The 14,761-nt window shown below is 39.9% G+C and overlaps 2 protein-coding genes across 2 annotated transcripts; one reads left to right on the top strand and one right to left on the bottom strand.

Annotated features, from left to right (window-relative positions):
• Positions 1–197: 197 nt before the first annotated feature.
• On the bottom strand, positions 198–3,635 carry smo (smoothened, frizzled class receptor). The gene has a single exon (XM_022848786.2). The coding sequence runs from the start codon at positions 3,454–3,456 to the stop codon at positions 796–798; it is 2,661 nt and encodes an 886-aa protein (XP_022704521.1). The 5' UTR covers positions 3,457–3,635; the 3' UTR covers positions 198–795.
• Positions 3,636–6,149: 2,514 nt separating this feature from the next.
• On the top strand, positions 6,150–13,661 carry LOC111269308 (cytochrome P450 2H2). The gene is made up of 9 exons (XM_022848782.2): positions 6,150–6,671; positions 9,748–9,884; positions 10,081–10,190; positions 10,967–11,256; positions 11,546–11,649; positions 11,798–11,922; positions 12,400–12,530; positions 12,871–13,055; positions 13,334–13,661. Exons 1-9 carry the CDS (start codon positions 6,466–6,468, stop codon positions 13,510–13,512), a joined length of 1,467 nt encoding a protein of 488 aa, XP_022704517.1. The 5' UTR covers positions 6,150–6,465; the 3' UTR covers positions 13,513–13,661.
• Positions 13,662–14,761: the final 1,100 nt, after the last annotated feature.

The following is a 14,761-nucleotide window of genomic DNA, read 5'->3' as shown; positions in this document are numbered from 1 at the left end:
TTAAAGTCGGTAGTGATCCACTTAAAATCAAATTTTCTGAAAATGTCAAGAACGTGGCAAGGTCAACTTTGTATAGCTGCGAGATCATTAATTTTCTCCAGGCAAGTTGAACGTTGTAAGAGAATTTTCTTCAAGCTGAAACTGAATGCTAGCAATGTCTATCTACGAATTCACACGCCTAATTAAAAACTGCAAAGTCGCGTCCATAATGTAGCTGGATGATTTATTGCAAGAAATATACCTATTCTGTACAGTTCTATACAAATGAATTAATGGTAAGGCACGCAGTCATTTACAAACTGTGATAACTCCCTTGAACAAACATATATACACGCTATGTGTGAGATGATTATTTTGCGATGTTCGCTGCGATGGAGACGACGAAACTTCAATTATGCACCGAAGTTCCGTTTGATCAACATTGCATTTGTTCCTTTAACTTGGAACATCTGCAATTGACTATATCTGTTTATAAACTCGTATGTGTGTTTAACTTTCTTTTTATTTGGTAATAATGAGATAGGATTTTGATACAACTTTGTGAGAAGAAATACTTCAATTACGAACTGTCGTAACTATAATATATATGAGTTCACATGCATCCAGGCCTTTTGCACCTTAACATATGAACGACAACCTACCGGTAAGCCTTCGGACACTGTAAGAACCCCAGTCATTTTACTTCTCGCGTTAACTGTGTAGAAAGCAACAATGCCAATGCATCTATGGCAACTGTCTGGCCCTGACAAGAGCCCTTATGGTCCTTCTGTAGCTGCTTGCAACTTTGTCGTTCTTTCAGTTGCTTACGAAACCCCCGGGCATTTTGAATGGTGCGGATGATCGTCCTGTAGCTTTCGACCGTGCATGGTTACGTGGTATTGCTGTTTGGGGCCGATACGCGTCGGTGTCGTATTCAGTATCTGAAGGTACTATGACTCGGTACGAGGTTTCACTTCCGGTTTCATGAGCTCGAAGTGGTATAATTGGTGATTTGATATTGTCTAGATCATGAAAAGGCATGAAGTCATTGTTCACTGGCGCCGGAGCTGGCATGATACCGTATGGTGCAAAATAGTGCGGACATGCCGCAATCGGAAACCCTGTATAGACGTCAATAAGTGAGCAGGGTTGAGGGGGGAACGCAAAAGGCACCTGCATGGGATGTGGTCCCGCCGCTCTGGGAAGACCCCCTGCTAAAGAACTATAAATTGGCGGCGGAATAAGGGGAGGCAACGGTAGCTTAGGTACTTTACTTGCAGGCGGGAGTTTACCTGGGGGCCGTGGCTTTCGCCAGTAGGGATAAAGACGATTCTCACGAGCCTCACCGGACATTCCATGCATAAATGGAGAATTAACAATATCCTCCTGAGTGAGAACCCGTTTTCGAATTTGTGTTTCTTGAGAGATGCTAGGCTGCTCCTGACTAGGAAGGAATGGTACCGTTATATCGCCATTTTCGCCTTTTGAAACGGCAGTCTTCTCTGCAACACGCTGTCGATTCCGTTCTTTGCGAGTCTTCCTCTTCAGTGCCCTTGAGCTCATGTAGTTCGATGTTTGATGGCTAACGTCGCTCGTAGATGAGTATCTGCGGCCAATCATCACGGGCTGATGTGATAAAACGTTGTATCCCATTCCTGAGAACATATTAGCATACGATGAACTTAGATTCTGCGATACCGAGTCTCCAGGTCCGTGGTCCTCCTCTTCGTCGTCCTGTTCTTGAGCAAATAAAGCGGCAATCTCCTGTGTGAATCCTTTTCCAGGTGGCTGTGTCTTCTTGCGTAGCACAAATTTGGCAAAAACGTGTTTGCAAGCTTCCGCAACAGATGACTTGCACGTGGCTAGTAAGAGAGTAAAACACGCCAATGGAAGCACCAACAATTGTATCTGAAGTATGACAAGGTTAGGTTTGTCTTTTAGCTCGCAGCTGGTAGTTTCCATAGCATGGTTTAGCTCGTCACTAGGTTGTTGGACGACGTTAAGTTGGCAGGCAAAATGTTCCCGGGTCGAAGTTCGCCAAAGTTCATAACGAGTTGCTTCATACCACAGACTAAACCCTGTGATGAGCCCAATGCCCAGCATAACCAAAAAGAACATCTGTAGCCGGCGCATCGCTTTTCCAATGCTTTTGTGCGAATCTTCCTTCAGCATGGTAGTACTTGAATATTTCCGTTGATGAAGCTTGTATGTGAGATGGACTAGAAATAAAGCTCCTATGAGGAGTGCCAATAAAAATGGAAGGGATACGAGAAGCTCTCTATAAAGAACTGAAGATCGGCCGACGAAGCAAACCCCTTTAATAGAATCAGCTTCAATCCCTGGCCCAACTACAACGGCAACGCACATTATGAGCGGAAAGCACCAAGCAGAAAGGTGAAAATAGGAGAACTTAGACTTCCAGTAGTCTGCTTCACTGCGATTCTGTAACGGCACAACAAGTACAGATTTATTTAGCGCACCACAGATTATGACAAACCAGACGTATGCCGCATTCAGGAAATAATAGCAGGCCACAAAGTTTGTGAGACATGCTAGGCTCCAGTTGGGGCTGGGCTCATCGCGACGAATAGTACCGTCTCCGTTGCAGAGCATCAGCTCTCGTAGACCTAAAAATTGCGCGCAATGACCCCCACATACAATGAATAGGCACACGGTGAACCAAAATTTCAGGCGATCCGGGTATGTGAGTCGATTTTGCGACCGGCTATATGGTACGTAGAGCAACAATGTTAGGAGGCAACAGAATACAGAGACGATCACAAACCATGCGTCATACCAACGCTTTGTTGTTTGTTCTTCTCGAGAGATAAGCGGGTTCTCTGTACACGAGATTCCACAGTAATCGATCTCGGAGTACCATGAGTGACGATTTGTCGTATGTATGAGCGGTGTGGGACATTCATGAGACAAATTGAATCGTATCTTCGGTATATCACTTTTGGTAGCATCGTTTTTGCATCCCTTCGTAAAGAAAACATCTTGTTCACATCGGAGAAAATATGGCCATTCCACATTTCCGACCTGTGGTCCAACTTGCGGCATAATGATCTTGCAGGCCTTACGGGCACTCTCACACAACGTGTTCGATATAAGATGAACTGAATTATTTTTGCATGGTGGCCGGTACAGTGAACATAGAAGCGGCTGTGCAAGCTGCCAACATCGTGGCACCTTGCGCAAGCCCGCCTCCAGTTGAGTTAGACGCTCGTCCACTTCGCGCTGGTTCTCTGCATCGTCCACAAGTTCAACAGTTGTACTAATGTATGGCAACTGACTGCCGAAACAAGTAAGATTGTTGTGTTCCTGACAGGTAGCTTGACGAGTGCACACGGAACGGTACTGAAGACTACGTTCGTAATGGGCTATTTCTAGTGCCGATACCGTGTTACCGGCTACTAGGACAACGACAAACACAACACACGACATTAGTGTTCGAACCGATCGAGTGCGCTCCATTAGATCAAAAAGTCATCTGTAGGAAGATCTGCAGCACTTTCGGGGAGGGGGGAGGGGGAATAGAAGATAACCTTGATGCACGTTACATTCACGTCACAGGCAGCAGCCAGCGTCTTGGCTCGCCGCTCGCTTCGTTCTGAAGAAGCTTTGTTTTGGTGCGCCTCTGAAGATCGAATGATCACATGCATCCATGCTAATGCGACTGTCACCGCAAGGAGGCATGCAGACTGAAATTTAAACACTAGCCATGTGGAGATGTTCGTAGGTTAAGTTGTTCCGCGGATTGAGTCATAAATGGTATATATATATATGTGTGTGCGTGTTGTAAACAGTCCTAAACAATGGACAGAGTGGCGCTGCTGCATATGGTACACTCGATCAAAAAATGGTAGAAATAAACTTGAATCGCGTATTCATATACAGCGCCATATATCAAATGGTATATATAATTGTAACATTATAAACGAAAGTACAATGAGTAGTTTAGAGTGCGGTTTTCGAACAAAAGCACGTACGTTTTCTACATTATTTTATTTTGATGTCTTTTTATTGAAATGTTGAACATAAACAGCGTTAAGCAAAGTTACCGAAAGATAACTATAAATATCTCCGTGTCATATATTATTTCACAAAGATATCAATGCACACATACACGTTCTTAGTTCATAAAATGCTTGTTTCCTTAGAGAATTTACGATTGTAAAGGACAAAAGATCCAATTATTTTATAGCTTGAATAGTAATGAACTCTGACGTTTACCTAGTTTATATGAACAGCTGTGCATAGTACACCAATTGCTAGGCGAACTAACGGAGCACCTATTCGTGCAAAGAAAGGTTTACGGTTTTTAAACATATTAAGGAGTCGCGACGTTACTCGGCGATGGCTGAAAAACCTAAAGAAAAATAAGGAACAAGTTATTACTGTTATATAAAAGTGTTACACCATTAGGATAATTTAATCTTTGTCCAACGAAAGTATTTATAACTCGGTTCGAACTCGACAAATTTCGTTTCGTACCGAGAGCCAGCCACCTGATAGAATGCCCAACGGCGACTTCGGACTTTAAAACTCAAAAAATATATAGATATCACATCCCTTTAGCGCAAAAATTAGGCTGCTCTAAGAGCCAGAACTTGTATGGTCCACTGGCCCATGTGAGATTGGATTATGACCAAGACTGCTGATACTTTCCTATATATATATATATATATATATATATATATATATTCTTTCTTCTAAATATATGTAGTTATGGAGCTCAATGCTGGTTTTTCGCGACCACCTCTTTAATATTGCGTTAAGGACCTACCCTTCACGAAAAGACAGTCGGGATGAGTTTTATTGGACCTTGACCTATGGCTTTCTGTCATTTGGATGTAACTTATTTACCCCGATGTTATCGAATTCTTTGGTGCTGACGTCTGTGAACTCTTAAGTAATCTCGATATCACGTTGAAATTTGAATGATTTTTCTATTGAGAAGTTGTAGGCATTCTGAAAAAAAAAAAAATACCAATCTCTGATGACAATGCCTAGCGGGGTTTCCAATTGTAACTCCTGTAGTGATTCTTGCGATATGAAGTGGACCGTTGTCGTGAAATAGGGGTAGTTTAACTTTGTTTACTAATCTGGGCTCCCTAATGCGAAGTTGTTTCATGATTCTTAATAATACATATTGCCGCAATTGACGAACCAGCACGATTCTTGTCCAAAGCATGCGGTACTCAGTCGTGCAATTTTTTTTATGTTATCATTTGATTGAGGAGAACAAGTACGGTGTTTTTACTTAAACCAAAGATGATTGCTAACACCCGCGCATTCTGAGGTAGGTCGGCCTTTACATTTGCGAATTTAGGATTTTCTTCCGAAACCAACGATTCACGGAGCTTTTAGTCGTACAATTTTTACCGAATATGACACTTGTAAGGTAAGCGGTCTCTGTCGCTGTAGTTCCAAGATGAAATTCATATCTCTAAGTTAGCCAAATATTGCGGTCTTCCATGACTCACTACAACCTGCCGTCTACAAGACTCAATGCCAATAATGAGGAGAATGGTCTTAAATTTAAAAGTGTCGTGAAATTTAAAAGAGAAGTCTCGTCAAATAGTATGTCTATATAGAATAACGTTATGTTGAAATATAGGATCAACAGCTGTCACGTTTCAATATAACAATATTGAATATACCTAGTTATTTCATTTGTCACTCTTTATACCGTTGCAAACATGTATATTGCTAGCTCTGGTTCGTATTCTGAGTCGTCGTGGCATACAAGCGTAAGCTGTTTCCGATAGACGTGAATCATATCATATATATGCAATCGAAAATATCCAAAGAAACCGCTAACTTAACCAGCAGCGTCCTTTCCGCTGATTTTATCTTTGCAAATAGTATAAACAGATAGCAACGAATTATTAAAATTACGAAGTCCATTGTTTTCTGAGGAGCCAAGATAGAGAGGTCGTACGATTTCTGCCAAAACTGTCACATGTGTCCTTATTTTTTTGTGACTAGTTATGCAAAATCGACCTTGTCACTAGCTTTTGCTAGTGCCTTCTTCCTTTTTCCCAAAGGCGTCTTGGGTGCTATTGACAGTGAATATATCGAGCTATCGACAATAAGCTGGAATAATCCTTGCTACTTTTGAAGGTCAACATACCTGTATATCTACTCCTCCGCTACTAAGCACTCACTTGGACAACAGTCAGCAGTAAATTGCTGCATAGAAGCTAACTAACCCACAAGATTTTTGCTTAATGAAAAACAAGAAATACGTACACAGGATTTCTATTAAAAGTATCAGTGTAACGCGAACGTATGAAAAGTAAATCTACTATGTGTTGCGAGGGCGCGTCGTTTACTTGCACAAAAATGTCTTTCTCGTGTTGAGGATAAAAACAATCTCATAGGATCGCTGCAATAGAGTGTGATTAAATAAGAAAAGTATATTTTTCGAACTTATACCCTGTTGACGACACGGGACACAACGACAAGGTGAACGTCATTATGTATTTGGAGCTGTGTATCTTGTTTCTGACTGTTTTCTTGGCGGTGCACTGGGCTCAGTGGCACGGATTTGTTGGAGAAGAAAAAAATTTGCCACCAGGTTATTACGGATTTCCCGTCATTGGAGTCGTGCCGTTTATACTATGGAATAGAAACTACATCGCACAGGCTAAAAATATATGTAAGAAAAGTGGACCCATCTTCAGGTAAATCTGTGAAGCTCAATTAAATAATTGAATTCAAACGTTTTGTAGATGAAAATACATACCTACGATTATTTCCAATATTGTAATACTTCACACATACGATTCCCAGAGACGCGAGTCAAAGACGTCCAAAATAACCGCATCGGTGACAAAAAAACAACTCATGCAGACTTAGTGTTTTCGAAATGCGACTCGACCCTAAGCATGCCCGGCTCGATCGTTCGGACAGTTTTATATGTCTGCATGCTTTTCATCTATATATCGACAGACGTAGCTACACGGCACACGCTACTTCTTTACTGAAAGATATGTGTCGACGGTGATCGTTTTATACTTTCCATTGAAGTTTTCGTTGGCTTACTTCTGCGTGTTCTTCTTATTCAGTCTACTTAGCACGCAGCAAATATCTAAAAATAGTTCTCCTCTGCCAACCATTATTCCTATCGTCATCTAAAGCAGTATAAGTACAACTAGTTTTGCACTGCTTAACTACTACTTACAGATCATTGATAGATATAAATTTTGGTTCAGCGAAATGTCTGCATCCATTTGCAGTTCGCTTTTGAACAGTCCATGATTATTTACCTTTTACATATTATCTGACCACGTTGAAAAGAAGATACTTTACCCACACTTTTGAGTCACGGGTTGCTTTAGTCGATTCGGTATAGTTTCTAGAAATCTGGGCTTTGGTTTTTCAAGGCGATGTCCAATGCCAATTTAGGTGACATGTTATATTTTACACATCATTATTGAATAGCATATTTATAATCTGATTCGTGGACTACGTTAACATGTTATTCTATAGTTCGAGAAAACAGTCATTTCAACGGTGAAAGCTTGCGTCTGTCTACACGTAGGTAGAAATCGAGTTTCAGACACTTGGTGTCGCCCTAGTCGTTGTACGATGACAACTTGAACGGTTACGTAGTAGACGTAGAAACATGTGAGAAGGTCTGGGTTCGCGCTCGATCGTGCATACGCTTCATTTCATGTGGGAATCCAGAATAACGTCTAGCAGCAGTACCGAACATAGAGCTCGAAGCATAAACAGTATTCAAGAAAAAATGGAATCACGCGAACTATCTATGTGTCATATGTCTTCATAGTAAAGGACAAATGTATCTCGATCAAGACCTACACTGCAACACTACACTTAATCCAAACGTAGGGTACAATATATGTTGCGCTCCAAAAACGATACTTTACTGCCTATTCAAGGGATCTAAGTCCAAAAAAAGGACCGTAAACTTGATGGGTAAGCAATGGGCTTCACCTGGTGTCACTGAGATACATCGTAGAAATATGGTCGCTATTAACTTATTAGATATGGATAAGCCGCTATTCTGAACGCTGAAATCGCGGATGCGCCTATATAACGAGCTTCTGTTGGACATTGTGCAAATGTGGTTGCAATAGTTTTACAAAAAAACGATAAACGTATTTAGGTGTATAAAGCGACAGTTTTGAGCACGGAGGTCATTAGAAAGCGACTTTATCGGATCAGAAATATCTAGATAAATCATTAGTGACTCCCCACCGCAATATTCCCCCCTAATACCTCGAGAAGCTTAAAGAGACTTGGACATATGGGTCACATCGCAAAGCTCGAACCGTGTTTTTTCAGCCCCCATGGAAAAAAACCCTTGCCTTTCCTAATCCGATATTTCGTCTAAGATAGACAGCAACTCATTGCCGATGGTCATTTCTGGCTGGTCGTTTCTAGCTGGATTATTTCCTGGTATGAGTGCGTTCTATGGTAGACTTAAGCGGCGGCGGCGGTGGTGGTGATAAACTCAAGTAACCCTAAAAAAAATTAGAAGCTTTGTTGCTAGTAGGTGTTACTGCTGTGAAGCAGGTAACACTTCGGGTGATCAACCGGAAAAATTGGGCACTATTAGCACGCCATATAAGGATAGCACGACTTCATCAAGCATTGCCTACAACTAACGCTACAATCTAAAAATCAAAAAGTTTTTTTAAGAATTTGATTTATTGGCTCATTAGCTCGCGAATTCATATTGAATCAGTTCATCGCATATCAGATATTCTGCTACATATTTTCCATAGAATACCCGTTTGCGACATGTAACAAATTTAGGGAATGAAGTTCCTTGACATAATATGTATATGAGGCAGTTTCTGAATTTCAAGTTAATTGCCGGATCTAATTTCAACGTTAATGGATGTATTTGTAAATCGAGCGATTAGCATGAAATCACACGGCTCACCTCTAGAACGTGACAAGCGTGTCTCTTTTGAGATTCGAACTAAGGACGCTACTTAAAAGAAAACAAGATTTGATCCTCTGGTCTCATTATAGCTAGAATCACGGTTGCATCTATACGTTTTCTATATACATTTTCAAAAAGACAATTGCATCGAGTATCGAGTCAGAGAGGTAAGCTGTACGTCGGATAGCCTTCCAATCATTAAATGCAGTGGGTCAGATTGTTCTATATATTTTTAGGTGAGCTGACACATCAGCTAGGTTCTTCTAGATATTAGAGAATTTTCAGAGTCACCCAGTTATAAAGATAGTACAGGTGCATGCTCGAAAGAAGAGTTAGGTAGGAAAAATTCCAGATAATCACAGAGTGCTAATACTGTAAAAAATTATGGAAAAGAGATGAAATGCGTTTTGCAGAACCAAATGAAGAGGATTTACAGCATTGATAACACGAAACTAATATATATGAGGCTTAAGGGCGCTTCAAAACATTTGTATACGATCGATAAATTTTATGAGAAATACGTTTCCATTTTTAAAATCCCTAATCTTGTTCATCAACTTCGTATTAAGTTCCTTTCGTCTGGTACCTGATCCGTTAGGTATTACTTCACATAGCCGGTTTCAAACACGGAACGAAGTGTATCGACGTCAAAATGTCAACGTATTTTACCACGTAACATTAATTTTAGGAATCAGACACGTTACCCACTTGCGCTTACACCTTGCTAGTAACTACTTCAATTAATAAATCTCATCAAATGTTCAATATTATCCCTAGACGTTTTACTAAAACATTAGTCTTTTGTGTTTTACTGTTCTCACTGTTTCGTTGAATATGTATAGGGTACGGGTTGGCTGGGTCGACGTCGTTGTGGTCAATGGGTCAACTGGAGTAAAGGAAGCTCTTAAGAACGATGACCTTCTCGGCAGGCCAAAGAACGCCATGTTTAATCGACTTCAAGAGCTTATGAAAGCTGATCGTTAGTACATCCAACTCATCTGCGAAATTGTTTCCCGGGTTTATTACTCGAAAGAGATTGGCATATTGCCAAGAAATATGCCAAGTAATTTTTCTAGACTAATTGGTTTGTCTTTGACAGGATAAATGTAAATAATGGTTAGTACCGCATAATCAGGGTGTTCAAAGATATAAACAAAATGTCTTATGTGCTACAGCTTTCGTTACAATGGAAGGCCCACGTTGGAAGGCAATTCGAAACTACTCGGTACACACATTAAGAGATCTCGGCTTTGGCAAAACTCCTTTAATTGAAAAAAGGATTCAGGTAAGTTTTACAAAATTTAATGAAGCTATTTTCCACGGTTATGTCGGTGCGTAGTAACTAAGGTAAACACTTGTTGTTATATATATATATATATATATCAAACAAAGCATCTACTATATAGGAGAGTGTTTGGGAAAGTCAAAATCGAAATGTATACATTTTTGAAGTCAAAGTATATAACGGTCCCGCTAAATGAACAGTTATAAATCTGGTTTTGTCTTTTCTACACCCACAGGATGGCTGATATTAAATACAATACTATAGGTACACATTCGGGCTTACTACGTAGTAAGATATGTAACTCTTTCACCCTGTAATCAGTTACAATGGTTTCAGTTGCGATAAAATAAGAGGAGCTGTTTATTCTATAGGCCGCTCAGCTTTTTACAATTTTGTAATTTTTTAAAATAGTGATAAAAATAATGTCTTCAAGTACTTCGTACCAACTGCCCAGAGTTACCTGCAAATTCGTTTTAAACTATACATCTAAAAAAGTTCATGCTGATCGAGGTCAATATAACGTATCCGGGAGTGCCAGAATCGAAGTGCCAATCTTAAAGTCAAAATATACCTTCCAAAGTAATTTTTTTTATACATAAAGTTGTCTAAGAGCTGCCATTACGGTCTAGAGCGAATCGTTAAGATCATGGTTTAATCACATATCTAGGGCTTTTGCGTCAACTTAATTAAAAAACACAGAATACTGTGTCTTATGTTGTGTATGTAAATCACACGTCTCAATTAAAGTCAAGGCATCTACTATCTCATCCAAACAGGAGGAGATTGGGTACTTCTTAGATGTTATCGGACGGACGCAAGGAATTCCGTACGAGCCACGGAATACTCTTCTAGCATCTGTGTCTAATAATATTGCCACTCTGGTGTTTGGCGACCGCCACCCTCGATGGAAAAGCTTCAACAAGTTCCTCCTCGGCTTCATTGAAACTACGTCCTACCTTTTTGTTTTTAGCTTTGTTCCTTTGTTGATGAAGTTGATGACCTTCATAGGCATCAAACAAGTAAAAAAATTACTTGAATTTGCTAGCATCGCGAATACGGCATTTACGTAAGTAAAATGCCATCTAAGTAAAATGCTATTCGGCATACAGATTCTTAGATGGTATAGCGATTTTTTAATGTAGAAACTTATTATCAAAAAGGCGACGCCGACGATAATTTGGAGCACGAAGCCGATACTTAGCTAGTTAGTGTCGGGACAGCAGTAAATAGTGCTTCATAATATATTGTTTCGAAGCAAACGTATGCCAGTTTTGTTAAGTTACTATCAGTACTTTAAAGCAAATTTAGGTGGATGCTGAAAGTACCTCTGATGTGTATTGCTTCTTCTCTGCTAGAGCGGAAGTTGAAAGCCATGCCGAAAACTTCGATGGCGGCTATAAAAGAGATTTCCTCGATCATCTTCTTGCAAAGCAGAAAGAGGATCCCGAACTTTACACACGTAAGTTCTATTCGAATTGCAATTAGTTTGGCGTATGCATATCAAAATAGAGTTTAGATAAATCATCTATCAATCACCGAAGGTATAAAGTGCCATTGTTTATTACTGCTAATCAAACAAAATCTTTCGGTAATGGTCTCTCCCATAGCTCGAGTTGTTCGAGGAACGTGCTTCGTTTTTTTTGCGGCCGGCAGCAACACGACAAGGGTTTCTATAGAATATCTATTGCAGCTATGCGCTGCATACCCCCACCTGCAGGAGCAGATGTTTCAAGTACGGATGCCAATATGTTCAATATCTTCTAAATGAATAACGAAGATTTTCTTTTCAACCTGCTGTTTATATAATCTTTCATTGGCTCGTGTACCTGGAAAGAAAAGCGAGGTTAAATTCGTGGAGTTACAGGATCTTTAAATTGTGGTATAATTATGTTGCAAACGTTTGTGGCCACGCTTTGAGTGTGACGTATAAATCAACGCCCGTTTAATGTAAGATGTCGGCATATTTGCTATCGTAGGACAATTGTGATCGCTTCTGAATGATGCTATCAATACTTTCAAATAATAAATAGGCGAGGTCAAAAATAAATGTACAAATAGGTAACGCACGGCGATTCGGCCGAGCTGGAATGAAAAATTCACTAAAGTATCTCGGCAATCAGATGCGTCCTCTTGATATAAATATAGTTCACGTGTATTCGAAATGGGCCTTTCTCTCTTCAACGTTCTAATCAATTTTGATTTCCCATAGGAGATCATTCATGTTGTGGGTGATGCCCGACTACCAAGTTGGGTCGACAAGGACAAACTGCACCTTGTCAATGCCTTTATTCAAGAAAGGCATCGTATCTTCTCGATTTTGCCACTGGGAATTTTCCGAAGGTACAGCACCTTAAGCGTTAAACCGATTTGATACAGATTATATTTAATACAGTTGGGTAGAAATTGCAGCTGTTCTGAAGCTGTTGATTACCTAGTGTTCGGCGCGTTTACGTCTAGGAACAGGGATTCTAGATTCAGTAAACGTTACGTAGTTATATTAAAACGTTAATAGCTTTTTGAAAAATAAATGCTGCTTGGTGAATCTTTTAGCTGAGATTAGAAAGATTCACGCACCGTTAGCCACGGAGGACAAATTTCAATCGTGGAATGAACCGCGATACAAAGCCTTGTTTAGTATAAATGAAAGCAATCTAAACCTTCTATACCTGGTGGCATACAGGTCGCTGCGTGACACTAAGCTGTGTGGTTATGATATTCCTAAAAACACGGTGGTCATTTACAATATCGATAGTGTGCACGTCGATCCAACGGTGTTTGAAAATCCTTACGAGTTTAATCCCAGCCGGTTTATCGACGTCGGGGGTAGGTTCATCCGGTCCAATGCCGTCATCCCTTTCGCTATTGGTAAGTTTCTATAGAACGCCACGACACGGTAGAACGTAACTAACAAAAAAAAATTCTAGAAAGTGTTTAAAGGATTATTATAATAGAAGGCTTTAAGGTCCAAAAGGACCTTGCAATGTCAACAGCGTAAACGCAGAGTACTGCGCCTGTTCTGTTGGTGTTCAGATGTAAAGTTCCGGGAGTATTTTTGTCATCGCCATCGAAAGATTCGACGATACAGATAGTAGCGTCTAACTAAGTTTAACACATTAGATTAAAAAGTGGCTTTTATCTTTTAGGAAAACGCGCATGTTCTGGTGAAGCTTTCGCAACGTTTGAAACGTTCCTCTATTTTACTACCATTCTGCAGCGATTTCGGATCGAAGCTCCAAAAGGGGCCGACATAAAGCTCGCGACTACAGACGAGTTTTTCTCAGAACCTATTCAGCAATCATTGGTATTTATTAGCAGATTTTGAACCACTGCTAATACTGACGGCTTTCTACGGCGTTACGCCTGAAATTGACTTTCGCTAAAAACAAACTTGGCTAATTAGCAAAACATTTAAAATTGCTGTCAAATAACAAGATACACAATAAAATTCAGATGTATTTGTTTGTTATTAAAGTGTGTTTTAGCATTTCGATGGTAGCGAAACTTATAGGATGATTGTACGGTGAAATATTTTTGTATATATTTTAAGTTGGCTGATATAGTAGATTTTGTATCGGATAGAACAGGAAACATCAGGCAAAATTAATTATGACAAAAATGCAGCCAGTAGTTAACATGGTGGAGCTTGATGTAAGGAATCTATCCATTCAAGCAGCTGTTTATACCTGTTTTCACAAAAAAAAAGGTGCCTACCGGGACCTTTTTACCACAGGCTAAATTCTCCACTTCATGCATTTGCTGAGTTAAGGAATAGAATTATTCACTAGAATGTAATTGTTCTCGCCGTTGTCATTGATGACTGAATGTACGTACGTGTAGAAGGGGGTCGGAATTTACTGAGAAAAAAAAATCAACATCGTTAAAGGCAATGCGGTATTTCTAGCTCAGTATATTTATGCCCATTTCTGTAAATAGAATTTTGTCAGAAACGATAACACTCTTCGACGTTCCGTTTGATCTATTCGTGATTATTCTAGATCGAGTGCCAAAATTTATTATCTTTCTGTCGTGCTATATTCATAGTACGCAAGTAAGCTGAATTCAAAAGAGCTTTGAAGAGGACAGTCGATTGGCCACGCAGCAATGCAAACGGTGTCCATCCATCTCTGACGCTCATAACAAATGACGAACTCTCTAGACATCGTTCAAGCACGTAGCACGTACCTTTACGACTATTGCCTGAAAGTTCCGAAGACACTAACTTGAGTAGAAAACAGTCTGCAGCAATAAAGTCTCGTAAAAACATAAGCTGCCACCCCAGTTTTAGCAGCTCTCAGGTGGTAACCTATGTACTATGCAAATACAACACAGTGACGATTGAGCTTCAATGAGCGTGAGCTTACAAATGTTCTACATAGTTGATAAGTACGGGCATCGTGGACTTGCGTTTTTATTTATATTGATTTAATTGAAAATAATGTCAGCTGCGAAGTTCAGGGGATGAAGCTTGTTTACAGAAAATAGGGCGCTCCATTATTCGTATGATAATATTAATCATGAAACGGAAGTTAAACTTTTTCTTATAGAACCTATAGTGAAACGATACAATCCAG

Source organism: Varroa jacobsoni, unplaced genomic scaffold (genome assembly GCF_002532875.2).
Source record: "Varroa jacobsoni isolate VJ856 unplaced genomic scaffold, vjacob_1.0 scaffold_1377, whole genome shotgun sequence".
NCBI lineage: Eukaryota > Metazoa > Arthropoda > Arachnida > Mesostigmata > Varroidae > Varroa > Varroa jacobsoni.
Note: the sequence above shows the minus strand (reverse complement) of the source record. Positions and strands in the feature narration are given on the sequence as shown.